The sequence below is a fragment of the Bos taurus genome, chromosome 18 (assembly GCF_002263795.3).
Source record: "Bos taurus isolate L1 Dominette 01449 registration number 42190680 breed Hereford chromosome 18, ARS-UCD2.0, whole genome shotgun sequence".
NCBI classification, from domain to species: Eukaryota; Metazoa; Chordata; class Mammalia; order Artiodactyla; family Bovidae; genus Bos; species Bos taurus.
In genome coordinates this window covers 52,998,640-53,026,082 of record NC_037345.1, presented here as the reverse complement: position 1 = coordinate 53,026,082, position 27,443 = coordinate 52,998,640, and the positions used below count along the sequence as shown (strand labels likewise).

Here is a 27,443-nt window from a genome sequence, read left to right as displayed (position 1 = left end):
GGCAGCCCCACCTACCCCCTACCTCCTCATTCTGTCACTTCTGTGTCCATTCCTGTTCTGTTGATTAGTTGCCTGATCTGGTCTTTCCCCTATCTCAGCTCCAATCTTCCTTCTCCAGGAAGTCTTCCGGGATCCCCAGGTCAGGTCAAGTGCCCCCGCTGGGCTCCCTCAGCCCTGCCCATCTGGGTCACTGTGTCTGGAACTGATCTCCCTCTCACAGTGGACTAGGAGCTCCAGGAGGGCAGGGCTGGGGCTGTCTCGGACCTGTCGTGTCCCCAGCACCACCAAACACTCAGGGAGTGCTCAGAGAATATTTGCTGACTGAACTGAACTGGGCCTCCAATGATAGCGTAATGGAGGGTGCCCCCAGCCACCCTTGTGCAGGGTGTTGTGAGAACCCCCATTTTTTGAAAATGTAGGCCCAGAGAGGTCAGTTCCTATGCCCAGGGTCTTACAGGGAGAAGGCAGTGGGACCTGGTTTTGAACTCGGGTCCAACTTCAGAGCCTACAGTCTTCCCCGGGGCAGAACCAGCTCAAGATAAATGACTTTTGTCTTCTCATCCCATGACCAGAACCCTCTCAGCTAGTTGGGGATCACTCTGAGATGACCTTTTAATCATCAAAACACATAATCAAAAAACACACCCCCAAAGCATTACTGAGCTCTTCCTGCATGCAGAGCAGCCTAGGGACACAGCAGTGACCCAGTGGCGCCCTCACAGGCTCAGTCTTGTTTTCCTTTCTTCTCCCACCTCTGACCCCGTCTCCTTTCCCTCCAGGTGACTGAATGTCTGACCACCGTCAAGTCAGTCAACAAAACGGACAGTCAGACCCTCCTGACTACTTTTGGGGTGAGGAACAATTCCCTTGTGCCGATTGACATTTCTACCTGCTTTGCTTTTCAAGGAAGCTGCCCACCTATTTCCTTCTACCTCCCAGTGCCCCCTCCCCATCTTCCTGCCTTCCCCGGCCCCTGCAGGATCTCCCTGCCCTCCAGGAATATTGTACACCCACCGAGCAGCTGCGGGCAGGGGAGGTTTTGGGTTTATTTCCCCTGACCACTCGCTTCTACCTTCCTCAGTCTCTGGAACAGCTCATAGCTGCATCCCGGGAAGATCTGTCCTTGTGCCCAGGTCTGGGACCCCAGAAGGTAAGAGCCTGGGGAAATGGGCTTGAGGGGCTAAGGGCAGGAGGGAGCCCCAAAGAAATGGGACTGCAGATTCCAAAGTTCTGAGGTTTCAGAAGGCCCAGAGAGGGTGGGAACCAGCCCAACCTCACACAGCCAGTCTGGGATAGAATCTAGATCTGACTACTTCTCTGCTCGCCCCCACAATGTCCCCTCCAACTGAGGAGAAAAAGAACCAGAAGCCCACTCCAATGTATCAAACAAATGGCTCATTTAATGACAGGTTCCTTTTCTTCCTTCCCCCCTCTCCAGGCCCGAAGGCTGTTTGATGTCTTCCACGAGCCTTTCTTGAAAGTGCCCCACTGACCCCAGATGCCAAGGAGGTCCTCGGTGTAATAATAAAGCACTTTTTTCTGGCCCAGCTCTGGCTGGTGTGCTGGTGTGGTCAGTGGGAGGGGGGGTTCTCTGCTCTCGCTTTCTGATGGCCCAGGTGGCCACCTTCAGCTTGTCTGAGTTGCAGTCATCGGTTTCCCCGGTGGACACTTACATGGGATCCTGCTGCGGCTTCTTCTTCCGCTTCCTCTCCTGTCCCTTGGGAGCCACCTGCCCAGACTCGGGATTCAGCGGGGGCTCTGGCATCTCCTCCTGGGGTGCTGTCTCGGGCACCTGGCTTTTTTGGCCCTGCTTTTTCCTCTTCTTAGTGGATGCTGGATCTGCCCTAGCCTCAGGCTGCCCCTCATCTGGCAGCTCAGGCTCCATCATCTCGCCTTGGGGGTTAGTCATCTCAGTCCCAGGCTCTGTCGCTAGATGCCCTCTTTCCTTCTTCTTCTTCTTGGTGGATGCTAGAGCTGCCTGAGGCTCAGCAGCACCTGGCAGCTCGGGCTCCATCCCCTCTGCCTGTGGCTCCACCACCTCTGTCCCTGGCTGCATCATCACATTTTGCTGTTTTTCTTTCTTCCTTCTCTTTTTGGGGGATCCCAGAGCTGCCTCAGACTGTGCCTGCACATCAGGTGGCAGGTCAGGCTCCATCACCTCCCCTGTGAGCTCCAGAGGCTTCACCTCTGGCTCCATCACCTCCATCCCTGGCTCCCTCATTCCTTTGTACCTCTTTTCCTTTTTCTTCTTCTTTGAGGACGGCAGTGGGATGGCTTCCTCCTGTGGCTCCGTCTTTACCTGCAGCTGAGACTCCACTGTCGTCCCCTCCACCGGCTCCATCTCTCCTGGCTCCTTCTGCTTCTTCCTCTTCTTTCTGGGAGACAGGACTGTCTCTTCCAGAGGCTCCCTTTTAACCCTGAATTCTAGCTCCTCCACCGTCTTTTCTTTGGATTCTGGCATTCCTGTTTCTGGCTTGACCATTTCTACAGACTCTTTGGGCTTCTTTTTCCTCTTCCTGGTGGTGGATGGGGACAGTGTTCCTGGAGGCTCCAGCATCTCAGCAACGGGCTCTGTTGCCAGTGGCTCTGTCGCCTCCAGTTCTTTCAGCTGGTGCTTTTTTTCCTTCTTCCCCACATCCAGCTCCAGGGACCCCAAAGCTGTGTCCACCTCCAGGGCCCCATGCTCATTCACTGCCTCCTGAGGAACTGAGGCTTCTGGCAAGTGTCTCTTCTTTTTCCTCTTCCCTGAAGCCAGGGACTTCAAGGCCAAGACGGACCCAGGCCCTGTGACCGGCGGGCTGCCTCCGAAGGCACAGAACCGAGGCCTCAGGCCAGGGGGGATCTGTGGTGGGGGACTTGCAGGAATGGACTGCAGTAGAGTCCCTGTCAGGGATTCCTGGGGACTCTCAAAGATCCTCAGGCTGCCCTGGGGTGCCAGGGCACAGGTGAGTCCCCCTCCTGCCTCTGCTGAGGGGGCCAGCAGGGTTGCTTCTCCTCCAGCTCTGGGGCCACTGCTGCTGAGAACCCTGTAGCGGTGCCGCTTGCCTGCCAACTTGCCCTTCACAATCTGGGAGCCAGAGAGAGGCACGAGTCGTCCATTGAGGCTAAAAGTTGAAAAGAGGAGGGCAGAAGCTTGATCAGATTCTTTTGGTGGGACAGGGGACAGCAGTTGAGATGCAGCATTTCTGGGTTCCCCAAGAAAGCCCCTTTAAGTACCCCACCTCGTTCAGCCACTGGGGTGAGAAATGTTCCCCGGAGTTGGCGTGGGACCTCTTACCAGTCTGGGGCGAAGTCCACAGGGGCCTGGATGAGCCACAGCTCTGTATCTGGGCCGGTCAATGCCTCCAAAGAGAAACGACTGTGTTCTGAGGCTGGGGGCGTCGCAGTAAAGTTGGGGGGACAAGAAAACCGAGCAGCACCTGCAGAAGGGGAAATGGTCATTTGTGCCGATCCAGTCCCCCAGGGCACGCCTATCGGTCCATTGGCCTCAACTTCTTGAGAGCCCCAATCCTCTTACCACGCCTTCCCTCTCTCCTGTCTGTTCCCCAGAGGCGCGCCTATATCCGCCATCCCAATCCTAGTTCTCCCCACCAGTATACCCCAACCCCCCGACCCTCAAATATCCTCTATCTGAATGCCTCCCCGTCCCCACCATCCCCCGGGGGATACACTCTACGCTTGGTCAGATTCTTTTGGTGAGACGGAGGTAGTAGCTGAGAAGAGGCATTTCTGGTTTCCTCAGGAAAACCCTTCTAGATTTCCCCCAGGTTTAGCCACTGGAGAGAGAAGCATGGTCCGGTCTCAGAGGAAGTCTCTTTTTTTACGTCCGAACGCTCTAGGGCGCCCCTTTCTCTTCCCGCCAGCCAACTCTCTGCACCCTGTAGGCCCGCCGTGAAGCAACTTACTGCCGGACGGGGTTCCCGCCATCCCTGGACCCGTGCCTCAGATAGACCCAGCAACCCAGGCCCCGCCGCCGACCACGTGAAACCAGAGGTGGGGCCTCGTCTGTGAGCGTTCATGTGGCACGGGAGCGCGGGAGGTGTCGCTCGGAGCCCGCTCTCTCTGTAAGCATAACTAGGGGGGACTTCCACTTGTGCACGGCCGAGGAGCGAGAAAAATCATCTTTTACTGAAAGTCTACTCCAAAAAGCAGCTGATTCGCTGTCTGGGGCGTGGGGAGGAATTACAGCCGCACAAGGTCCCGGCGGGAATCCCCACAGTATTTCAGAAATGATTTGGTCCAACGTTGCCTTAAAGGGGCCGCCACATTCATAGGCCCTAACTCTTAAAGAGACAGGAAGATCGAGTGGTCTGAAATCCTTAAAGAGACCGGTAAGGGTCCAGGTGTGCAGGACTGTGGTTTTAGTGTTACAAAGCCTTTTAGGAGGCCCAGATGCCTCAGAAGTTCAGAACTTGACTGGGAGAGGTGGGAAAGCCGAGGAATGAGGGCTTTTAACTACCAGACAGGGGCGGGCTTTCGGGGCTCCAGGGGAGCGGGAAATACAGGGGGAGGAGCCTGTGGATCCCGGGGAGGAGCCTCCGGGCTCCCGAGCTGGACACGCGTGGCGGCGGGGGCGGGGGCGGGGGCGGGGGGGGGCGGACTAGGGGGAGGGACAGTGGGCCAGAAGAGACGGGTCGATTCCCTCGAGGATTTAGTCTCCTGCGTGGGGGGCATTTCCAAAGGCTTTGAGGAAGGGAGAATGAGTAGAAGTCCTGATCAGTGCCCCGTCTCTGTCCCTGGGCGCGTGTAAACAGCGGCACGTGGACGCAGATTTGGGGGACACGCCTACGTCCCTTCCCACGGGAATCGTGCCGCGTGGGGAGACGGGCGCAGCCGCGGGACGGTGACTAGACAGGGTGACCAGACTGCATTCCTGACCGGTGTGTCAGCGCTGATTCCCGCCCCCTCTGCCGAGATTGCGGATCCTACTTTAGAACTGGGGCGCCCACCTTCTCAGCGAGCCAGAGGCTACCCAGAGCGGAGGGAGAGTCAGGCAAAGAGGATGGGTTGCCTCTTCCCAGATCTCCAGTTTCCCGTGCGTGGGCGAGACAGGCGGGCGCCGCCCCTGCGAGCTCCGGGACTACAGTTCCCAGAGGATGCGAGACTGGGTGGCGCCGGACGTCGGTCGAGGAAGCTGCTGGGAGTTGTAGTCCCAGCATCTAACTGTGAGCTGTAGCTGCGAAATTCTATCAAGATCCCAACCACTCTTTTTACCGATAGAGAGACTGAGGCTCAGAGACCCGAGGGGATACTAATTTTAGCGAGGCCCTCTTCTCGCCTTGGGGGCGGGATACGTGTCTCCCCCAGCCTCTGTAACTTTCTGCCTCTTCGGTGTTGTCCAAATCTTTATTCAAGAAGTGGGAAACTGAGCCTGGAGGGGAGGGGCAGGGAGTCAGGATTTCGTCTCTTGCAACCACAGCGAGGTGAGAGTCTGAATTCTGTTTACTTAGTTAGGTCACCCTTGGCTTTTCGACCTCGCCCTTCCTGTCTGTGAAATGGACTTTATGTCAGTTCGAATGGGAACGTACCCGGCTATGTCCCGCTCCTCCGGGACTACAAGTCCCAAAGTGCTCGAGGCGACCCCCTACTCCCCCTCCCCTCCGAGACCCGCCTCCCTCTGGTCGGAGTCACGTCGTCTAACCTGTTCCCGGCGCCTGCCCCGCCCCGTCCTCGGCTCCCCGCAGCCGGAGCCGGAGCCGGAGGAAGCCCCCCGGTGCCAAAGTCTGCCCCGGATCTGTGAGTTACACCCCCTTGGGTTCAGCGGCTCTGGTGGAGCCCGAGACTCGCGTCCCTGGGAGGGTCCTGAAGAGGCTAAGACGCCAGGTCCCAGGGCGGAATTGGGAGTGCGCAGGACGCCAGGGACATTAGAAGGCTAAAACTTGGATGCCTGCTTTACTGGGCAGAAGGAAAGAGGGCTCGAATGCCTGAGTTCTTGGACGGGTGGGAGCGGACACCGTAGTCCTGGGGAGAGGTTCGGAACTGGGACTCCTCAGTCTCTCGAATTGGGAGCTCTAGGAATCCTGAATCCTTGAGTAGAATTGGGATATCGGATCTCTTGGGGAGAAATGGGAGACTTGGACTGCTGGGGCTCTGGAATGGGCGGCCATCCCTGCCACCCTTCAGCTGCCTTTTCGACCGAGTCTTTAGGTCTGGGAGCAGAATTAGGGACGGGGTGAGGATAGTGGAACCTGGGTTCCTGAAATGAATCAGAACTAACACCCTCGGTCCCTCTGAAGACTGTGCCCCGGCGTTCCCCCCTCTTTCTGGCTCTGGGGTGGGGGCCGGGGTTGGGGTGGGGAGGACTAGGGCAGGTCTCCAACCTTCTCTCTGCCGCTGCACGATCCCCAACCTGTCATTAACCGGGGCGTCAGACCTGCCTAACCAGAGGGACCGCCCCAGGGCGCCCCCTGGCGGGGGCGGGGAACCTCCTATTACCCCTTGAAGGTGGGAAATATCTGGGATTTGCAAAGAGGGTTCTAGAATCCAGGGCAGAATTCCAGAAGGTGGGGTGGGGTTGAGGGGGGGCTTGCAAGGCTGGACACAATACAGCCATTATACAGAGAAGAGGGGGTAAGCTGAGTCATAGAGGTCACAGTGGCAGCAGTGTTGGGGGGTCAGTATTTGCCCTCCCCCTTCCACACAGCTCTCTTGGGCGTCAGGAGTCCATCCCCTCCCACCGGATTTTCTGACTGACTTCTCTCCTAGGGCTCCTGGCCCTGACCCTGAGGTGAGAAATGTCACCTCCCCTCCCATCTGTCTGACCTGAGGTAGTGTGGCAGATAAGGGAGGATAGAGGCTAATTCTGGAGGTGTGTGTCTGTCCTTGAAGCTGGGGGAGGGCAGACGCCCAGCACCTCCCTCCCAAGACTCCCCCTTCTCTCCACCCCTATGTGTCACGTGAAGGGATTATACAAGGGGGTGGGGGAGGCAGGGGGTTCTGGTGAGAGAGGGAAGAACTTCCTAACGTCTGGGCTTGAAGGGCATTTGCTGATAGCCTGGGATGAAATTAAAAATAATAACCGTGGCTGCCAAGGCAGAGCTCACAGCGTGCCAGGCTGAGGGCTGGCAGGTAGAGAGATGGTTCCCACCGTCTACAGAAGTCTCTGGCAATTGCCCAAAGGTCTTACTTCCACTGGGGTTTGCTGATCCCACCCCAGGGAATGACTTCTCTTTGGTCCATTGGGGAAACTGAGGCTGGAGTGAAGGCGATACCTTCAGCTTTTGCCACCTTCTGTCTAGAATCTTCTAGGGATTCCTATGCCCTGGAATGGGCCAGGACTAGAGATGGCCAGAACTCAGGAAAGCAGGGGAGAAGATGGGATGGGATTGGTGGTGGTGGGCTTGCACAATGCAGCCATTATATGGAGAGGAGGGGGTAAGCTGAGTCATAGAGGCCACAGTTTGGGTTCTGAAATCCGAGGACTGGAGTCAAGACGGAAGGGTCAAAGCTCAGGGCTTTTAGAATCTCAGAGATCTGAATGGGCCGTTTCGGAGAAAAACAGTCACTTTGGGTTTTGAGCTCTCTGTCTGTTCCAGGCCTGGGAATTAGGAATCTTATCCGTGTGAACTTTACTCCGAGCCCTGCAGTGTTCTAAACTCTGTACATAGATTATGTCATTCAAACGTCACATTTCTATTGAGGTGAAGGTATTGATTCCCCCTTTATACACTTAAGGAAACTGAGGCACACAGAAGCTAAATAATTGAAAGAATGGGAAGGCCCAAGCTCATTGCACAGACGTCCACAGAGGAGGAAACCAAGTCCCAAGGCGGGGATGTGTGTGTAGGGGGGTGGCTCCCAGCGTCTGTCTCGGAGGATTCCAACCTGGGTACTGTCAGTCCAGCCTAGCACTCTGACCCGGTTCTTACGGAGGATGCTTCCTCCAGGACCTCCGCCTCCTCCCCTGATTTTTAATTCCAGAGAACCTGGCTGGGGTGCAGAAGATGCTGGGGAAAGAGACCTAAGAGCGGAGGAGAGGGGCGCCCGGTGGAGAGGACCTGGGTGTGGAGGACAGGGGCCGCGAGCAGAGGCGCGGCCCGTGCCACCCTTGCGCCCCGCCCGGTCCCCGCTCCCCTGCCGCGGGAGGTGCTGCACCTGCCTGGGCCCGCCGCGCATTCCCAGTGTCTGAGCTCAGGCAAGGTCTGCTCTCCCAGCTGGGGTCGTGCCGTGACCTGGAGCGCCCCCTGGAGGCCCCGACGCCCCCTTCGCCCGCGTCAGCCCCGGGACGGCTCCACGCCCAGCCCTGGCATTTCCTTAGACCCAGAGGATATCAGCGTGGGATGTGTCTTAGAATTTGAGAATCAGAAACTACCCCAAAGAACCACTCGCTACCAGAATGCTGGCCCTGGAGGTAGCATAGATAGTTCTTTTTTATATTTTAACAGAGTGTTTCCTATGTATCTCTAAGATTCTAAAAGATGCCAAGTTTTGGTTCCTATAGTCTCTACTTTTTGAGGCCTCAATTCTCAGAACCTTAATTCCTCTTGCACTTTCTGGCCAGTTGGATCCTCACAGCAGTCCTCTGAAATTAACTGCTATTGATTCTAATTTTACAGATGAGGAAACTGAGGCTATCTGGTCAGGTGGGTCAGTGGTGCTACCAGATTTGAATCCTCCTTAACTGTGCTTTCAACGGCACCCACTCCAGTCCTCTTGCCTGGAAAATCCCATGGACAGAGGAGCCTGGTAGGCTGCAGTCCATGGGGTCGCTGAGGGTCGGACACGACTGAGCGACTTCACTTTCACTTTTCACTTTCATGCATTGGAGAAGGAAATGGCAACCCATTCCAGTGTTCTTGCCTGGGGAATCCCAGGGATGGGGGAACCTGGTGGGCTTCCATCTATGGGGTCACAGAGTCGGACACAACTGATGTGACTTAGCATAGCATAGCATAACTGTGCTTTCAGCAGCTCCACTAAACCAGACGTTCACCCAGACTTTTAGGACCTTGGAATCCTGGAATAGGTAGAACTTGGTGCAGGAAGACAGAGAAATCTAGGCTAGCCAAAGTGGAGAATTCTAGAATGTTCCAAAGATAGACTCTTGAACTCAGAACTTTCAAACCATAGACTTCTCAAGCAGAGGGTTTTAGGTTCTGTAGGAATTTAGTTACAACCTCAAGATCCTTATAATTTCAGAATCTAGGGCTCTGAGGGGTTAAGGAGGCTCCTTAGAATAGCTGATTTGCTTCCTCCTTTCACAGTTGGGGGAAACTGAGGCTCAAGGAGTGGAGGGGACTCGGAGTCCAAGGTCACACACTCCTAACACACCCAAATGAGCCACCAGCCCCAACAGGTTCTGTTCCGAGACTTCCCAGACTGAAGCCAGAATCAGCATGCCCCAGCCCGCCCTGCTGCCCACGCCTGCACCCCAAATCAAAGCTAAGCCGCGGGTTGGTGCAGCAGGGAGGTGGCAGACTTGGCGGGCGTGGCGGTTACCATGGAGATGGGGGTGGTGCTGGCCAGACTGGTTCCTGGGGGCCTGGCTCCTTCCCACTGGGTTGGCGAATTCAGTGGCCCCTGGTCACCTCCCAGTTCTTCTGTTGACGGTGGACCCGTGTGAACACGCTGAGTCTGCTTTGGGCGGAGACTCTGGGGAGAGGAAGCTGAGTGGCCCCTGTCCTCTGGAGCCCCTCCAGACTGACTGAAATGACCCAAAACGTCAAGTTAGGTTCAGATGTGAAACCTAGTATGCTGACTTCTTGCAGGGTGATCTGAAATGTATGTTTCTGAGCCTCACTTCCATGCCTGCTATGGAGGTTTTGATCTCAGGATAAGGTATTGGATGTAAAGCACTTGGTACGATTCCAGGCGACAGTGACCTCTCAACAAATAGTTGTTTTATTTCATTAAACCCTCAGGCAACTAGCAAAGGTCCTGGCACATAATGTTGTCATTCAGTTGCTCAGTTGTGTCTCTTTGCGACCCCATGGACTGCAGCACCCCAGGCTTCCCTGTCCTTCACCATCTCCCGGAGTTTGCTCAAACTCATGTCCATTGAGTCGGTACATAGTAGGCACATATAGAAGGCAACACCATCATTATTTTTAAAAAGATCCCCAGCATCTAGTACAGTGTCTCTTGGTCCCTAGAAGCCATTCAGTAATTGATAGTTATTATTATTGCAACCTCTGTTCACTATAATGCCTGGCACATAGTAGGTGGTCAATGGATAATGGTTGAAGGAATGATCCAGTTTTATTAAGGCAGAGAGATGAACAAGGAGTCACGTAAAGAGAGTGAATTGTCCTGAGCCAGAGAGTTTTGCAGGAGTTGGCATTTCCCAGCAGGGGCGATGGAGAGGCATAGAACTTCCAGTGGAAGGAACAAGGAGAATAAAGGCACCCTCGCTCTCCTTAGGGCCCCAGGTTCCCTGTAGGCGGGCCCTGAGCAGACACCCCCCCCCCGCCCCTGCCTCCCCAAACGCAGGCGCCCCGCTCCGGCCGGCCGGCACCATGGACAGCGAGGCGTTCCAGAGTTCGGGGGACATTCTGGACCTGAAATTCCAGTGTGAGCTGGGATAGGGGGCGGGGCTTGTCGGGGCGCGGCCCTCGGTGGCGGGGCGCGGCCCACGGGTCCCGGTCCTCATTGCCACTCCCGCCCGCCCAGCTCTAGCCATGAAGCACATGGACCTGAAGCAGATGGAGCTGGACACGGCGGCGGCCAAGGTGGACGAACTGACCAAGCAGTTGGAGTCGCTGTGGTCGGACTCGCCCGCGGCACCTCTTGGCTCTCAGGCCGCAGCGCCGGCTAGGGTGAGCCCGCGGGTCCTGGTCCCAACCCTGGCCACCCGAAAAGTCAGCTTCTTTTGGCCAGGAGTTCAGGCAAGCCTGTCTCATGGGGCAGGCGGTGGGCTGTTTAAGGGCATCTGATAAAGGAGGCCAGTGGAAGCGGACGTCTGTCAGGACCCTCGGAAGAGAAGGGGCTTTTTTCTAAGCGGCACAAAGGCACTGTGTGCGCTGGCCCCAGCCCCGACGGCAGGGCTCCCTAGGCCTGAATCTCCAGCCCCGCCCACCTCTCCAGGGTTGGCTCTCGATCACCGCTATCGATTGACTTACCAACCCTCTACTAACGTCTCCTTTGACCCCACAATGTCCCCACAGCTGCCCCGGTACAGCACCAGCCCGGTCCCCGAGCCCTTGGGCAGCCGTGGGTCCTCCCGGAAGGCGACCACCGACGGCGCAGATACCCCATTCGGACGCTCGGAGAGCGCCCCAGCTCTGCTCCCCTATAGCTCGCTATCCGCGAAGGGCCGGCCGTCGTCACCGCGCACCCAGCTCTACCTGCAGCCGGACGCCTACGGCAGCTTAGACCGCTCGCCCTCGCCCCGGCCCCGCGCCTTCGATGGCGCAGGCAGCCCCCACGGCCGGGCGCCCTCCCCTCGACCCGGCCCGCTCCGACAGCAGGGTCCCCCCACTCACTTTGACTTCTTGGGCCGCTCCGGCTCCCCGCGTGGCAGCCCCCTGGCGGAAGGGCCCCAGGCCTTCTTCCCGGAGCGCGGACCCTCGCCTCGCCCCGGGACCTCAGCTTACGATGCGCCGGCTGCCTTTGGGAGCCCTCTGCTGGGCGCGGGCGGCAGCGCCTTCGCCCCGCCTCTGCGCGCTCAAGGTGAACCACAGGGCCCTACTTGGCGGGTGTGAGGGGTGCAGCCCGGGACCAGCCTCTCTTCCCCTACTCCCACCCGGGATCCTCATGAGCAACTTCTCCCCCAGACGACCTAACGCTGCGCCGGCGGCCCCCCAAAGCCTGGAACGAGTCCGACCTGGACGTGGCTTATGAGAAGAAGCCCTCGCAAACTGCGAGCTATGAACGTGAGTGATGGAAGGCCAGAGGATGGGGGAGCCGGAGAGGCATCCCCCAGACCCTAATGATTCCCGCCTCACAGGTCTGGATGTCTTCCCGCGGCCTGCTTCTCCAGGCCTGCAGCTGTTACCCTGGAGAGAGAGCAGCCTGGATGGGCTGGGGGCCACCGGCAAGGTGAGCGGCCAGAGAAACTTGGGGAGGGGTTTTGTGGGGTCAGGACTAGTCTCCCCTTTCTGGCTGCTCCCACAGTTTCCATACCCTCCCCCGGCTTTTTCCTGGATTTCCACCCCCTCCCCGACCCTCTTTTCTTTCCCTCTCTCCTCTGCGCTCCGCTCCTTCTCTCCCTTCTTGCCTTTTGCCTTGACTTCCCACGTCCTTTCCTCCACTCCTCTGTCTTTCGTCCCCTTAAGCCTATCGCCCTCCCATCTGAGCCCTTTCTATCTTCCTTCCTTCCCTCTTTCTCCCCCAGGACAACTTCACCAGCGCCACTCTGCCCCGCAATTACAAGGTCTCCCCTCTGGCCAACGACAGGCGTTCTGATGTGGGCAGCTACCGCCGATCACTGGGCTCCACGGGGCCGTCAGGCACTTTGCCCCGAAGCTGGCAGCCTGTCAGTCGCATCCCCATGCCTCCTTCCAGCCCGCAGCCCCGCAGTGCCCCCCGCCAGCGCCCCATCCCCCTCAGCATGATATTCAAGCTGCAGAATGCTTTTTGGGAGCATGGAGCCAGCAGGGCCATGCTCCCAAGCTCCTCCATCTTCTCGCGAGCTCCCCCACCTAAGATGCCTCCCCAGCCCCAGACACCCCCCCAGCCCCAGCCCCAGCCCCAGCCCCAGCTGCCCCCACAGCCCCAGCCACAACTACAACCCCAGCCTCAGCCACAAGCCCCTGCCCCAGCCCCCCAAGCCCCCCAACAGACTTGGGCCCCTGTAAGTGAAGGTGAGTCAGCGCTGGGGGTTCTGGAGGGCTGGGTGAAGGGAGGACAGATGGCTGGGGACCAAACCAGCTGGGGGACCCATCACAACCAAATATCTGTTTCCAGACACTGTCCCTGCAGAGCATGAGGCCAGATGAGCTTGGGGGTTTGCTCAGGAACTAGCCATAGCACAGTGCTTAAGCAGGGACTCAGGAGTCAGACTGGCTGGCTGCATGCTGTGTGACTTTTGGCAAGTTACATAACCTCTCTGGACTTCAATTTCCTTGAGTGGAAAAGATGAATAGTGGTAGAACCTACCTCACTGGGGTATGGTATTGGCTTATATAATCCCTATAAAGGCTTCAAAATAGGGCCTGATGGATACTAAGCCCTCTGTAGCTATCATAGTAGTCATAATAATTATTAATAGTTTTTGGTGTGAGACCAGCTCAGGGCTTAGATTTAAACAGAGTGGGTTTTGAGCCCCTCTCTGCGATTGACATGCTGCGTGACTCAGGATAAATTAATTAACCCATATGAGCTTCCATTTTCTCATCTGTGAAGAGAGATGAATAATACTTACTTCATAGATTATGATGGGCATTCAATGAAATCATGTAGAAAATGATCATTATAAAAAGAAAAACAAGAACAAGCATTATATATTTCAACCTGCTTTTAGAAACTGATCGAGAGGCAGGAAACAGCGATGAGACCATCAAATACCAGAATTCTAGTCCCAGCGATTGTCTGCCTGAGATGTTAAGAGAGGAAATGATTAGAGTCTTAGTCAAGTCTATCATAATAGTAGGAGTAGAGATTCTGGAGTGAGATAGAACTGAATTCAAATTCCAGCTGTGTGGCTTTGGGCAACTGACTTGCCCTCTCTGAGACTCAGTTTCCCTTTCTGTAGTAATGAGATGATAGTCATACCAGCTTCACAAGGTAGTGGTGAGAATTCAGTAAGACAGGCATGGAGAAAGCACAAGGCACAAGCTTAAGTGTGTAATGAATGGGGAGGTCATAGTTGTCTGTTATTTACAACCCAAGGAAGTTATAGCCCAGAGAGAGCTAGAACTGCCATGGGGACACAGAGCAAATCAGGCCTTGGTGGCAGGTCCTGGAAGCTGTGCAGAGGGAGTCTTGAGGGGCTCCAGGGATCCCTCCTCTGATGGGGCGCTTGTTCCTTCTAGGCCTCGCCAAACCTCCTGCTGATCTGGAACCTGAGCCAGAGCTGGAGGGGCTGCTGACGCCCGTGCTGGAGGTTGGCGATGCAGACGAAGGTGCTGTGACTCGGCCCCTTAGTCCCACACGGCTGCAGCCAGCGCTGCCACCCGAAGCACAGTCGGTGCCGGAGCTGGAGGAGGTGGCCCGGGTGCTGGCAGAGATTCCACGGCCCCTCAAACGCCGGGGCTCCATGGAGCAGAGCCCGGCTGTAGCCCTGCCCCCCACCCACAAGAAGCAATACCAACAGATCATCAGCCGCCTCTTCCATCGTCACGGTGGGCCTGGGGGCCCTGAGCCCGAGCTGTCCCCCATCACTGAGGGATCTGAGGCCAGGGCCGGGCCCCCTGCTCCAGCCCCACCGGCTCCCATCCCACCCTCAACCCCTCTCCAGAGCAGCCCACCAGAGCAGCCACAGAGCATGGTAAGTAATACAGGAGGAACCCAGGGTATACCACTTAGCATATGGAAGTGTTCCTTCCCTTTTAGGACAGAACCTGGAAATTGCACACCTCACAGCTGCCGCATTCTGCTGGCCAGGAACCCAATTGCAAGGGAGGCTGGAAAATGTAGTTTTTAATCCAAGGGTCAAAAGAAAAAGAACATATATGGAGGGGCATCTGGAAGTCTTGACCATATAGAGGCTTTCTCTGCTCTTCTCCAGTAACCTGTCACCTGCCGCGGGCTTCCCTTCAGGAATCTAAGAGTTTTCCAACCTGGAAATGACTTGTCTTGGCAGGACAGAGGGTTTATTCTAGGATCTGAACAGCCTGCTGGAATCAAGGCCGTCACCATTTCTCTCCTGAGCTGCCTCACAGCTTCTCATGTCCCCTTTCTCTGGAGATCCACTCTCCTCTTACACCTCAGCAAGCCCGTGCCATAGCTAGAAATGGCCCACCCAGCCCTGAATCAAAATGACCTCTCAGTTCAAGTCCATGGTGTCCTTTGACTCTAGTCAGAGCTTCTTCCATTCAAATTTTCAAGAACCAGTCTCTGGTCTTTGAGCCTGTGGGTTTCGTGATTAAGTGTCCTAGCTGCAGAGCAAGGCTGCCTGGGTTCACATCCCAGCTACACGGTACTTATTAGCTGTGCATCCTTGGGCCAGACATTTAGCCTCCCTGGACCTCAGTTTTCTCATCTGTAAAATGGGAATGAGAATAACTACAGAGTTGCAGTGAGAATTTAATACATTAATGTAACTCTTAGGATAGTGCCTGGCACTTAACTGTTAACCATTATTGTTACTGTTATCATTTGACCAGGAGACAGTCTCCTGCTGATCTTGTTCAGGTTTCTGCATCTAGGCTGGGGGTGGGGAGCAGTCACATGGAATAATCTTAATTGTTCAGCGTGGGTAGACAGGGGGAGGGAAACAATTCCCAGAAAAGAAGTGGGGGCCAGGTGGACCCCCAAATGCCTATTTTCCTAGGCCTTCCTGAGGGTGGAGCCAAGAAATGTTGGCTCAGCCAAGATCCTGAGGTTAAGGATCTTGAATCAAGAATGGAAGAATAAAAACACCTTGAAATGGTCCAATTGCCTCATGGTAGAATCACAAAGTCCTGGCCACAGAGAAACTTGAAAACTCACAGCATTCAATCATTAAATCCTGGCGTCACAAACTCAAAACTGAAATTTCAGAATCCTAGGACACTGAAGATGCGAACAGTAGAAGTAAAAAAGTAGTAGCACAAACCCTGGTTGTACTGATTCTTGAAGTCCCCAATACTGAAAATGAAAGACTTATTGATTCAAAGAAACCACAGATTAGGGCACTAATATGTTATAATACAAGATTTTCTTTTAAGTGAGCATTTTCCACTAGAAAGGAACACATAGTAACTAGGAAGAAATAGATAAAATAGAATAAAGAGGCCAAAATCACAAGCACTCAGAACCACGATGAACATTTTGAGCATTTCCTTCCAATCTTTTGGAATGAAATTCTAACCATAAAATATTCAAGTTCTCAATCACAGAATCTTGAGAATGCAACGTCCTGGGTCCCCAGCAATTTGAAATGGCACAACTTTAGCATTTCTGGACTCACAGTATACTGGAAACAACATCAGAGAATTTTGAAATCAGTGGCTCTTGGGATCTTCAGATTACAGAATCCTGAAATCATTGACAGCAAAGGCTGGAATCACAAATGCTTTGTGCTCAGAATAAATGAATTTTGTAGGAGAACACTTGAAAATAACAAATAGGAAAGCAGAAGGAATAGTATGACAAATATTCAAATTTCAAACATTTAAAATGAACACCTGGAAACATCATGTTTATTATCTAAATGAAATGAAACTATGAATTGAATATCTGGCTTCCATAGTCATCAACCTGATGGTCTCCCGGCCTCCTCTCAAGCCTCAGGGCCCTAGATTCCCAAATCTCTGGATTCCCTGAGTGTTGTAGGGAACCAGAGACTATAGAACTGAGCACCCTCCTCCCCATGGCCCTGTGGACTCAGGCTCTGTACCTTCCTGGGTTCCAATTCCATCCCTGTCTAGGGATGACCTGGAGCGGTCACCGGGTTCCCGAGCCTGTTTCCCCCTCCAAGGAATGGGTATATTAACGACCCGCCCCCCAAGCCACTGAAGCATCCCCACCCTGTCCCCCAGGAGATGCGCTCGGTGCTGCGGAAAGCCGGGTCCCCGCGCAAGGTCCGCCGTGCGCGCCTCAACCCGCTGGTGCTGCTTCTGGACGCCGCACTGACCGGGGAGCTGGAGGTGGTGCAGCAGGCCATGAAGGAGGTGAGTGCCGCGGGTGCGGGAGAGCTGGGCTGGCGGGGTAGAGGCGGCCCGATGAGGGAATGAGCCTCCCGGTCCCCCGGCCCGTCCAGATGAACGACCCGAGCCAGCCCAACGAGGAGGGCATCACCGCCCTGCACAATGCCATCTGCGGCGCCAACTACCCCATCGTGGACTTCCTCATCGCGGCCGGGGCCAACGTCAACTCCCCGGACAGCCACGGCTGGTGAGCCCTGATGGCGCGCGCGGCCGGCGTGGGGCGGGGACGGCGCTGGGGGCGCCCAGCGCCGCCGCTCATGCCCGCCTCCCCACGCCTAGGACCCCGCTGCATTGCGCGGCGTCGTGCAACGACACGGCCATCTGCACGGCGCTGGTGCAGCACGGCGCGGCCATCTTCGCCACCACGCTCAGTGACGGCGCTACCGCCATCGAGAAGTGCGACCCCTACCGCGAGGGTTACGCCGACTGCGCCACTTACCTGGCAGGTGCGAGGCGGGGCGAGGGGCCCAGCTGCTAGAGATACTGGGCAGGGAAAGGAAGCCGACCGCGGCTCCCGAGAGAGGATGCCTGGGGAGGTGAGGGGCTGTACGGACCTGTGACAGCATCACCGAGGAGGGGCCGGCGGGAGGGACCACCCGCGGGGATGGCGGACGGGGCCTCCCACCTGGCAGGTGCGAGAAGGGTGTGTGACTGCAGCAGATTGTGCCACCTTCGAGGGAAAGGGGGGCAGGGCAACTGTGCCCCTCAAGCTGGACACCGGTGGTGACGAGAGCGGTTGCGGAGATTGCGCCGCTTTATCTGCCTTCCCATCTGTGGGGGTTGGGGAGTTGGACGTACCAACTATACTGTCTCCGGGCCCAGGGCTACCTGGGGGAGATACAGTGCCACACAGGTGACCAGTGAGTGGGCCCTGGCTTCTGGGGAGGGGCTTGGGGCCTCTTCCACTTGTAGGGAGACACAAGACTGTACCATGTATCTCCAGGAGCCGGTGAGGGGCGGGGGCGGGGGGGCGGGAATCATATCATCTAAACAGGTTTGGGGAGGAGCTAGGTAGGCAGCATAATGGCGATGTGCCTAGGGTCTGGAGCGAAGGGGTCTGTAGCCTAAGGTGGGCTCCGGAGCGTCACACAGTTGGAGTAAGGCAGGCTGTAGGACGTAGGGGTGGGACAGCGTGTGTAAGAGGGGAGCCTGCAGGGACTGCGGGACAGCATGCTGTGCTGTGGCGGAAAGTAGTTGGGAGCCAGGGGGCTGTAACACCTGCCTTAGCGGTGAGCGGCGGCAGGCCGGGACTTGGGGATGAGGGGGAGAAGTAGACCTTCCACCGAAGAGAAGGGCTGTAACCTCCGGGTTAGGGGGGCACTGTGACCCCCTTTGTCATAGGTCGGCGGAGCCTAGAGATACGAGGATTGTAGCGTCCTACTAGCCTGGACTCGGAGAGTCCTGTGAGAATGCAGTAGAGATTGGACCGCGCACCTGGAGGGGGAGGGAGGGGCGAAGAAACTGGAGCGTGGTGAACTGGACCATTTAAGGGGGGAGCCTGGTGGACTGTACCATTTGGAAAGGGGGTAAATCCTTGGGCATTTTACCACTTAAGGGAGTCGGTGCGGGTGGGCTATACTATCTGGAAAACGATTACATCCTCTTTGGAGACTTTATCATTTGAGTGGGAAGTGCGCAGTGTGCACTGCACCACCTGGAAAGGGGGCGTTGGGACCACTTCCGTGGAAGGAGTAGGGCCGTACCCTTGGAGGGACTGCTTGAGTCCTCTGTGGAGACTGAAGCTCTTAAGTGGGGGGCGGGGCGGGGGGGGGGGGCTGCAGACAATTGTACTTCTAGGAGTGGTCCAGGAACCTAATCAGGTATAAGAGGAAATGGGGACACCGACCCTTCCCTGGGGGTTCGTGGCCAGGCCCGATGCATCCTATTAGAGACTTCCAGTACCAGCAGCTGAATGCAGCTCAGGAGCCCCCCTCCAGACAGGGCTACACACACAACTTTAATAGGGGCTCATTCCCCCAGGTGGGGCTGGTGTCAGATCTCAGGCTCTGACCCTGAGTGTTCCTGGCTTGCCCTGAACCGGGCGCTGACCATCCCTGCGATTTCCTGTTTCAGACGTGGAGCAGAGCATGGGGCTGATGTACAACGGGGTGGTGTACGCCCTCTGGGACTACAGTGCGGAGTTTGGGGACGAGCTGTCCTTCCGAGAGGGCGATTCGGTCACCGTGCTGCGGAGGGACGGACTAGAGGAGACGGACTGGTGGTGGGCCACGCTGCATGGCCAGGAGGGTTACGTGCCCCGTAACTACTTCGGGGTGAGCCCAGAAGAAATGTGCGGGTCTTCTGATGGCTGTTTGAGGAAAGGGCTGATCCCTCGGGGTGGGGAGAGGGGCAGGAGAGAGAGCCCTTTATACTGGGGTGGAGGGGCGGTCAGAAGAGTCCATTACCTGTCATGGGGAGGTGAGGAAGAGACCATTATAATAACAGGGGATGTAAGGGAAAATCCCTTCTTAGAAGAGGAAGAACCCCTTGCTGGTAGTACTTCGTAGGGGTACTCAACAGTACTCTTTTCCCGATTATGTGATTGGTTTCTGCTCAAGCAAATATTTTTATTATCCCTAATTATATTCATGGAGAGGTAAAGAAGAATGTATTTTAGCCAAGAGGAGTATGAAGAATCCCAGTTTGGTGTTGGGGTAGGAGGGCACTTGTGTGTTACCGGCATGGAAACTTTTTGTTACACTGCACTGGGCAGGGTGAGGAAGACTCCATTAATATAATCGCGGTAGGATTGAGGGAGAGTCTGCTTGGTACGGGGAGGAGACCAGGAAGGTCTCATGACTTTCCTGGGAGACAAGAAGATGCCTTTAATTAGGGCATAGGTGGCAGGTGGGTCCCAATCAGACGGCCATGGTGGGCGGGAGCGGCGGGCGTCTTTTTTACGATGGGGAAGTCTCCATTTCGTCCAGCCCGCTGCCACCTGGAAGGCTCCATCTGGTGCTTGCCGGGGGATTCCAGTGTGGTCTTCGAGATGGTGAGAGGGTCCGTGAGGAAGGGATTGGAGGATGGAGACGGCCCACGTGTTTGGGGGGGGGGGTGGATTAGGTGACTGTGTTACATTTGGGGTGAAGCGAAAGGGTGGGAGCTCCCGGCGTCTGAAGAGCCTGTCTTCCCTCAGCTCTTCCCCAGGGTGAAGCCTCAGAGGAGTAAGGTGTAGCTGGAGAGAAGGACGTTTCCAAGGGAGACAGGATGAAGCAGCAGCTGCCTTCGCTCCAGACCTCCTCCTCCCCTTCCGCTGCATATCTCTGTACCCCCAAGCCCTTGCAGCGGTGGGGTCCTTGCCAACAGCTCTCCGGAAACCCTGGGGAGAACGAGAACCCCAGCCTTAAACTTAGAAGCCTGCCTTAGCTGTGGGAGGTCGTGGTGGGGCTGGGAATATCATCGGGGGCAAGAGAGATCCCCCCATTTGCCAAATCAGGTCCCATCCGAAGTGCCTCCTACTTCCACTGCCAACCCACCCCCTGCAGCCCCAAAGCAAGCTAACCCACCATCCCAGCAGAGCCTTGAGTGGGTCACCGCCACTGGATTACCCCGGGAGTCACCTGCGCCCCGTATCTACCAGCAGCCTTCAGGGGCCAGGTGAGGCATGGGCGTCTTTGTCTCTATCAGCATCCCTGCTCTATCTCTCCCAGTCAAGTGCGTTCACATAGCGCTGGTGTGACAACAAAACGGGGAGTTTTCCTTTTTAAATAAAGGTAGTTTGCACAGAAATTGACTTCCTTCTCTTTGAATTCCATCCTGACTTAATAAGTGCTTGTCATTGTTAATATGTTTGGTAAACCAGTCTTAAAGTAGTCCCTTTGGAAGGGATTTCTCTCGTGTGAATCCAATCCTCCCTCTTTCAACTATGCTTTTTTTTTTTTTTGACCACACCTCTGCAAATGGAAGCGCAGAGTCTCAACCGCTGGACTACCAGGTAAATTCCTGGCTGCTGCTTTTTAAGCATCTTTAAACTGGACTTCCCTTGTAGCTCAGTCGATAAAGAATCTGCCTGCAGTGCAGGAAACCTGGGTTCGATCCCTGGGTTGGGAAGATCCCCTGGAGAAGGAAATGGCAACCCACTCCAGTATCCTTGCATTGGAAATGCTCATGGACAGAGGAGCTTGGTCCCAAAGAGTTGGGCGGGACTGAGCGCTGACCTAAGCTTAAAGTCATGAACGTGAAATCAGTTAAAGTGTTAGTCGCTCAGTCATGTGGGACTCTGCAACCTCACAGACTGCAGCCGCCAGGCTTCCCTGTCCATGGAATTCTCCAGGCAAGCATACTGCAGTGGGTTGCCATCCCCTTCTCCAGGAGGTCTCAAGGTCTGATAGTTCTGCCATCTTTAGTTTGGGACCGTCTACTTCTGTAATTTGTTGTGTCTGCTAGTTCTCACTCACAGTGCCTTGTTTCCTCATGTGTCCTGAAATGATGGCTTGTGAGATTGTCTTCAACAGGGTTTTACCATGTGTTCTTTTCGAGGCTCTGACCCCAAAGAGTGATTTTCCTTGGTTTCTGTCCCACTTCTTTATTTCATAAACTGCTCCGTGAAGATTTTTTATAAATCACAAGCTTTTCTCTCTTCTGATTTGTATTTCTTTACAAATCATAAAGCTTCCACTTAAAAAATTTTTTTTCGTATACTTCCTTCTAGTCTTTCCTTAAAACTTCATATACAGTATGATATATATTTTAAAATTTGGGCCATACTATGCATATGGTTTGTAATTGTTATTTTTCATTTAACATTATAAACATTATATTGTGAACATTTTCCGTCATTATCTGCAATGTCCAAAACAACTCATGGGAGTATTTAAATTATTTAAATTAATATTTAAATTTATTTAAATTAAACAAAAATTAAGGATTCAATTCCTCAGTCACATTAGACACTTTTCAAATGCTCAGTAGCCACGTGGCTACTGGGTACTGTTTTGAACTGATAGAGAACTTTTTTCATCATCCCAGAAAGTTCTACTGGATAAAGCTGACGTTTGACATTTCCGTCATCTAGAAGCTCCATTGTGCCTTCTCAGTCAATGCATGTTTCCTCCCCATAAGGAGTAACCCTTTCTATCACTGCCGATTAATTTTCATGAATATACTTTAAAAATCAAATGGTACTGGTACTAAGATATGTGTAATGAAGAAAAACGGTCCCCTCTGCCACCTCTCCCTACTCCTATCTGTTTTCCAGAGGCCTCTACTTTCAACTGGAGAAGGCAATGGCACCCCACTCCAGTACTCTTGCCTGGAAAATCCCACGGACAGAGGAGCCTGGTAGGCTGCAGTCCATGGGGTCACTAGGAGGCCGACATGACTGAGCGACTTCACTTTCACTTTTCACTTTCATGCATTGGAGAAAGAAATGGCAACCCACTCCAGTGTTCTTGCCTGGAGAATCCCAGGGACAGGGGAGCCTGGTGGGCTGCCGTCCATTGGGTCGCACAGCGTCGGACACGACTGAAGCGACTTAGCAGCTACTTTCAACTGCTTTAGCTGTTTCCTCTGGTATTTTCTTGTATGTTTCTAAATATGCTGACTTTGCTATTTCTTTTTACTTTTTGGCTGTGTTGGGTCTCCGTTGCTGCCCGGGCTTTTCTCTAGTTGGTGCGCAGGCTTCTCGTTGCGGTGGCCTCTCTTTTTGTGGAGCACGGGCTTAGGGCACGTTGGCTTCAGTAGTTGCGGCACATGGGCTCTGTAGTTGGGGCCCCCGGGCTCTAGAGCACGGGCTCAATAGTGGTTGTGCAGGGGCTTAGCTGCTCTGCAGCATGCGGGATCCTCCTGGACCAGGGATCAAACATTTGAAATTATCCTTAATAAAACCCATAGGTGTCATTTCAGGGGGGTCCAGAGAGCTCCGCTACCATAGTCCTTTAGGTCTCAATGCAGAGAAGAATTCAGCGAGAGCAAAGTGGTAGATAAGAAGGGATTTATTAGACTATGACGATTGTGTGGCTGACAAGGCGGGGAAGTGAGAAATGCTCCGCCCTGAGAACTTACTGGGCTACATTTTCATAATCAAAGGAAGAGTGAGGAGGGGAGGAGGACTTCTTTCTTGAGTAGATGTCCTGCTTTTATCATTAGCTCCTCCTCCAGGTTGAGCAGGGGAGTTTTCTTGTCCCTGCGCGGTCAAGCTACGTCCGCAAATTACTGTTTTTATCTGTACAGAGAGCATGTCCTAGGCATCATTCACTTACTGAGCTCACTGGGCAGGAAGTGGGGCTCCTGCCACCATTGTTTTACTGTTTGGGGGCGTGTCCTGTGCTTCTGTTGCCTGGTTTTGTTGCTAAGCAAGCCTGCTTGTTTTCGTGGATAAGCAAACCAGCATTCTCCAATCATCATGAACTTACAGGGGTCTCTATTTTCCTACTTGCAATCCCTTACTGGGATTAACTATTTAAGCACCTATTTTGTCCCTTCATTCTGTCCCTGTCATCAACCACTGATAAAATGCCCCTGATTTTGTACATCTGACATGCTAGCAGAAGAGACAGACCATGCACAAAATGATAAGCAAAAAACATATAGTCCATCAGATGTTGATCACTGTTTTGGAAAAAAACTAAAGCAGAAGTGGATATATTATGCTTGATTGCAGGTGTATTCATTCGTTTCCTATGGCTACTGTCACAAATGACCGCAACCTTGGTGGCTTAAAACAACACACATTTTAAAAAAAACTATTTTTGTATTTATTTGTGGCTGTGCAGGGGTCAAACCCGTGTCTCCTGCGTTGGTGGGCAGATTCTTTACCACTGAGCCACCAGGGAAGCCCCAACACTCACTTGTCTTCTTGGAGTTCATCAGATCAGAAGTCTGTTTCCCTGGGCTGAAATCAAGGTGTTGCCGGGGATGCACTCCCTCTGGAGGCTGCAGGGGAGAATCAATTTCCTTGCCTTTTCCAGCTTCTAGAGCTGCATTCTTTGAATTCCTTGGCGCTGCCCTCTTCTTCCAGCTTCAAAGCCCAGGCGTGGTATCTTGCTTTATTGTCCAATTCCCTGTTACTGTCCTGCTGTCAAATCTCCCTTTTATGAGGACACCTGATTATTCTCAGGACGCACCTGGATAGCTCAAGACCCTCACCTTCATCACACTTCCAAGTTCCCTTTCGCCATTATGTAGGCATACTCTTTATGTAGGGGAAAAATAAAAATGCAGTCAGTATTGCTAAGAGAGCTCTCTAAAACGGAGCTGGGAGGCCACTGAGGAAGTGTGACTTCTGCACATCCCCGCCTGGCTAGAACCTCAGCTTTTAATCACCTATTGTCTTAAATAGGGATCCAGAACACCTGCCAAAAATGTAAGATCCTTGCATGTGGGCTCAGTAGTTGAGGCTCTCGGGCTCTAGAGTGCAGGCTCAGTATTTGTGGCACACAGGCTTAGTTGCTCCGGGGCATGGGGACTCTTCCTGTACTGGGGATCGAACCTGCAATCCTCCCCAGCATTGGCAGGTAGGTTCTTTACCACCAGCGCCATCTGGGAAGCCTGCAATACTCCAGTTTTACCCAAATCTGTGTCTCTCGAACTGCAATTCTTCAGACCCTAAATAAACTTTTTTTTTTTGCCATGCTACGCAGCTTGAGGGATCTTAGTTCCCTTATTGGCCCCTTGCAGTAGAAACAGAATTCTAACCACTAAACCACCAGTGAAGTGAAAGTTGCTCTGCCTCTTTGCAACCCCATGGACTGTCCATGGAATTCTCCAGGCCAGAATACTGGAGTGGGTAGCCTTTCCCTTCTCCAGTGGATCTTCCCGACCCAGGAATCAAACCGTAGTCTTCTGCATTGCAGGCGGATTCTTTACCAACTGAGCTATCAGGGAAGCCCTAAACAGGACCACCAGGGAATTCCCTAAACTCTTATTTGGGACCTTCTGTGTTTTGTTTTGTTTTTGGTTGACTCATGTGAGGGAACATTCATAGGCTCCAGAGATCAGGACCGGGTTGGGGACCATCATCTGGCCTAGCCAGTGTTGCTGTGCTGTGTACTGCAATTTAAATAGGGAAGCCAGGGAAGGTCTTGCTGAGAGAAGGATGCTTGAGGAAGATTCAGGGAAGCCTTGAGGAAGGTGAGGAAGGAAGCCACACAGAGATCTGACACAGGGAGACAGCGACTTCCAGACACAGGGAGCAGCGACTACAAAGGCGTGGAGCAGGCAGGAGGCGGCCATCCTAAGATGCTGTCCATCACCCCTGCCTCCCGGTATTGACGCCCTTTAGTAAGCCCTCCCCTTGACCCTGGGCTTGTTGTACTGAGGATTCTAAGGAATGGAATACACTAGGTCCTCACTGTCAGTGAGGACCAACAGCAGACTGAAAATACAGTTGTCTCTTGGTATAAGTGGAGGGGACTGGGTCTGGATGCGGCCCCCGCCCCCTACGCACAGATACCAAAAATCTCTGAATACTGAAGCCCAGCAAAGAAATGCCCTAGGACAGTTCATCCTCTATATCTGTGGCTTCTGAATCCGTGGATATGGAGGGCAGACTGTAAGAAAGTTGAGCGTATATTCACTGAGCCCCCGCTCCGTGCATGCCCGGTGCTGTGCTGTGCGTAGTCGCTCAGTCGTGTCTGACTCTTTACTGTGTGGCAAAAGGCACACATGTTGGTGACCAAGACAGTCTCAGCCCTACCTTCCTGGGGCTCACAGAACAGTAGGGGAGACAGCCATCCCAGACAGCAATGACCCAGAGGGGGCAGGGTGGGGCTAAGGGAGGGATGGGGAGCAGCACTTGGCCTAGCTGTCAAGCCATGGGCAAGTTTTTCTCTGAGACTCTTTCCTCACTTCCTAAGTGGGGACAATGACACTTACACCAGCACAGGACATTTAGGGACCTCCCTGGCAGTCCAGTGGTTAAGACTTCACCTTCCAGGGCAGGGGGTGTGGGGAGCTAGGATCCCACATACCTTGTGGCCAAAAAGTCAAAACATTAAAAAAACACACACACACACAAAAACAGAAGCAATATTGTAACAAATCCAATAAAGAATTCCAAAAAAAAAAAAAAAGGACATTCTATCACAGTCATACAAATGAAAATATACTCCCAAAGTCAGGTAAAGTCTCTGAAAATAGGGGCTAGGGAGCTAGTAGAACTCGCGATGGTGGCGGTGGTGGCCTGGGTGTTGAGCCAGCTCACATGACCCTCAGCCTTAAGGCGTGCCTCAGTGGTGCTCCTTGCAGGACCATGCAGCAGAACAAACTGGGAATGAGGTAGGAGACAGTCGAGCTCCAGTTTGGACGTTTACAACTTGCCTCCTTTTTGCATTTCATGGGGCAGGAAGAAGTGGGCTTCAGGCTGGATCCTTACAACTAGCCTTCTGTTAGCATTTCCTGAGACAGGAGATAGGTGGGCTCCAGTTTAGGCCTTTACAATCAGCCTCCTGTTTGCCCTCAGAAACGGAAGTAACAACAGATACAGGGTAAATAGCCTGTCTTTGTCTCTTGTAAACACCTTAAGATAATCATCATGGCAAGGACAAAGAGGGGCAAAACACTGTTTGAATAAAGGATTAAGGGATCTCCGCTTCCCTCCGCCACCCTTTCTGGGACAAGGGAGACACACCATGCCGGCAGAAAGGCTCCGGGTGTGTCAAAAGTCAGAGGATAATTCCAGGCCATAATGCGGCTTGCTGGTCCCAGAAGACTTCACCTCCAGATTCATCTTGGCTGAGGGGTGAGTGGGCACCTCAGGGGAAGGAGGGGGGACAAAGTAAGATGACTGGCCTGAAGGAAGACCAAGATCTGGAAAACTGCCCCCTGACAACAGATTTAAACTTCCCAAAGGTGTAACCCCAGAGTTCGCCCCTGAGTCTTTCCACACGTACTCTTCTTTTCCAATAAACTTTTTACTTTTCTCTTTACCTTCTGCCTCCTCCCCCGAATTTTTTCTTAACACGGCAGGCAACGACTGGGAATCCAGGTCCTAGCCTCTGGCCTCTGAGATCCAGAGGTTAAATTCCTGATCAGGAACTAAGCTCTTGTTCCCAGCTTATGCTCGCTTCTGCTTGCTGCAAGCTGCGGTTACTACTGCGTGCATCGGAAGTCAGGAAGCGCAAATACACGGGACATGATAATTGCGAGCTCCTGCCTGGAGAATCCCATGGACAGAGGAGCCTGGTGGGTTACAGTCCATGGAGTCGCCAAGAGTCGGGTACGACTGAGAGACTAGGTACAGCACAGGGCATCCCTGGTGGCTCAGATGGTAAAGAATCCGCCTGCAATGTGGGAGACCTAGGTTCGACCCCTGGGTTGGGAAGATTCCCAGGTAAGCCCTCTATGATCCCCCAGGCTCTGACCCTCTCTGGGTTCTCCCATTCCAGACTTGGTTACTTTATTGAAGTTGGGGGGAAAGGGAGAAGTACCTCTTAAAACCAAGAATATAATAGAATAAAATTGAGAATGCATTCGCTGCTCAGGTAATCTGGACAGACGCGGGAAGACCGAATGCCAGCGGATGAGATCGATTCTCTCAGTTCTCTTCCATCAACGTTTCGTTCTGGGTACTCGGCGATCCTCCGCGATGCCTCCGGCACCGCCTCCCCCGGAACCCACCTCCGGCAATTGCCGTGCGCACGCGCACTGTGCCTCCTGACGTCGCTCCTTGTCGGGGAGTGACGGGCAGGTTCAGCCAATGGAGTGGCGAAGAAGGTGGGGCAGCGCCTCGAGGATGCCCTGAGGAGCCTGTTTTTCCTGAATATTCATGAGGAAGGC

At 54.0% G+C, this 27,443-nt stretch overlaps 3 protein-coding genes across 15 annotated transcripts in view; 2 read left to right on the top strand and 1 right to left on the bottom strand.

Annotated features, from left to right (window-relative positions):
* The window catches only part of ERCC1 (ERCC excision repair 1, endonuclease non-catalytic subunit), a 31,338-nt gene extending 29,791 nt beyond the window's left edge, over window positions 1-1,547 (top strand). For all 7 annotated transcript variants that reach the window (XM_059876912.1, XM_005219336.5, XM_010815082.4 and 4 more), the window contains 3 exons: window positions 780-851; window positions 1,082-1,150; window positions 1,439-1,547. In XM_059876912.1, coding sequence (XP_059732895.1) covers window positions 780-851; window positions 1,082-1,150; window positions 1,439-1,492 — 195 coding nt within the window. In that variant the 3' untranslated portion in view covers window positions 1,493-1,547. The remainder of the gene's footprint in view (window positions 1-779; window positions 852-1,081; window positions 1,151-1,438) is intronic.
* On the bottom strand, window positions 1,381-17,672 carry POLR1G (RNA polymerase I subunit G). Of its 2 annotated transcripts, none has more exons than XM_059876944.1 (3): window positions 17,167-17,672; window positions 3,278-3,419; window positions 1,381-3,104 (listed from the first exon to the last, which is right to left on the bottom strand). In XM_059876944.1, exons 1-3 carry the CDS (start codon window positions 17,291-17,293, stop codon window positions 1,670-1,672), a joined length of 1,704 nt encoding a protein of 567 aa, XP_059732927.1. In that variant the 5' UTR covers window positions 17,294-17,672; the 3' UTR covers window positions 1,381-1,669. The 2 variants fall into 2 exon arrangements, with proteins under 2 accessions (XP_059732927.1, NP_001069953.1); NM_001076485.1 differs by lacking the exon at window positions 17,167-17,672 and adding an exon at window positions 3,906-3,972.
* PPP1R13L (protein phosphatase 1 regulatory subunit 13 like) lies at window positions 3,401-20,460 on the top strand. 6 transcript variants are annotated; one of them, XM_059876552.1, is made up of 15 exons: window positions 5,670-5,736; window positions 6,644-6,727; window positions 7,921-8,350; window positions 10,429-10,509; window positions 10,609-10,754; window positions 11,103-11,607; window positions 11,712-11,810; window positions 11,885-11,976; window positions 12,272-12,740; window positions 13,911-14,365; window positions 16,560-16,691; window positions 16,781-16,914; window positions 17,007-17,173; window positions 18,801-19,000; window positions 19,864-20,460. In XM_059876552.1, the coding sequence occupies exons 4-15, from the start codon at window positions 10,455-10,457 to the stop codon at window positions 19,900-19,902; spliced, it is 2,493 nt and encodes an 830-aa protein (XP_059732535.1). In that variant the 5' UTR covers window positions 5,670-5,736; window positions 6,644-6,727; window positions 7,921-8,350; window positions 10,429-10,454; the 3' UTR covers window positions 19,903-20,460. The 6 variants fall into 6 exon arrangements, with proteins under 6 accessions (XP_005219260.1, NP_001068692.1, XP_059732535.1 ...); XM_024978029.2 differs by lacking the exon at window positions 6,644-6,727; XM_010815011.3 differs by lacking the exon at window positions 7,921-8,350.
* The last annotated feature ends 6,983 nt before the right edge of the window (window positions 20,461-27,443 follow it).

What these genes read in the sequence shown, in the direction of transcription:
- PPP1R13L (XM_005219203.4), top strand. Translation starts at nt 10,455, where the DNA reads ATGGACAGCGAGGCGTTCCAGAGTTCGGGGGACATTCTGGACCTGAAA. An exon ending in GGCTGGGGGCCACCGGCAAG is followed by an intron (nt 11,977 to 12,271) that starts GTGAGCGGCCAG and finishes TTTCTCCCCCAG; the next exon opens with GACAACTTCACCAGCGCCAC. An exon ending in CAGAGCAGCCACAGAGCATG is followed by an intron (nt 14,366 to 16,559) that starts GTAAGTAATACA and finishes CCTGTCCCCCAG; the next exon opens with GAGATGCGCTCGGTGCTGCG.
- POLR1G (XM_059876944.1), bottom strand. Translation starts at nt 17,293, where the DNA reads ATGCTGTCACAGGTCCGTACAGCCCCTCACCTCCCCAGGCATCCTCTC. An exon ending in CCCCGCCTCGCACCTGCCAG is followed by an intron (nt 3,420 to 17,166) that starts GTAAGTGGCGCA and finishes CCCCTTCTGCAG; the next exon opens with GTGCTGCTCGGTTTTCTTGT. An exon ending in GTGGACTTCGCCCCAGACTG is followed by an intron (nt 3,105 to 3,277) that starts GTAAGAGGTCCC and finishes TTCAACTTTTAG; the next exon opens with CCTCAATGGACGACTCGTGC.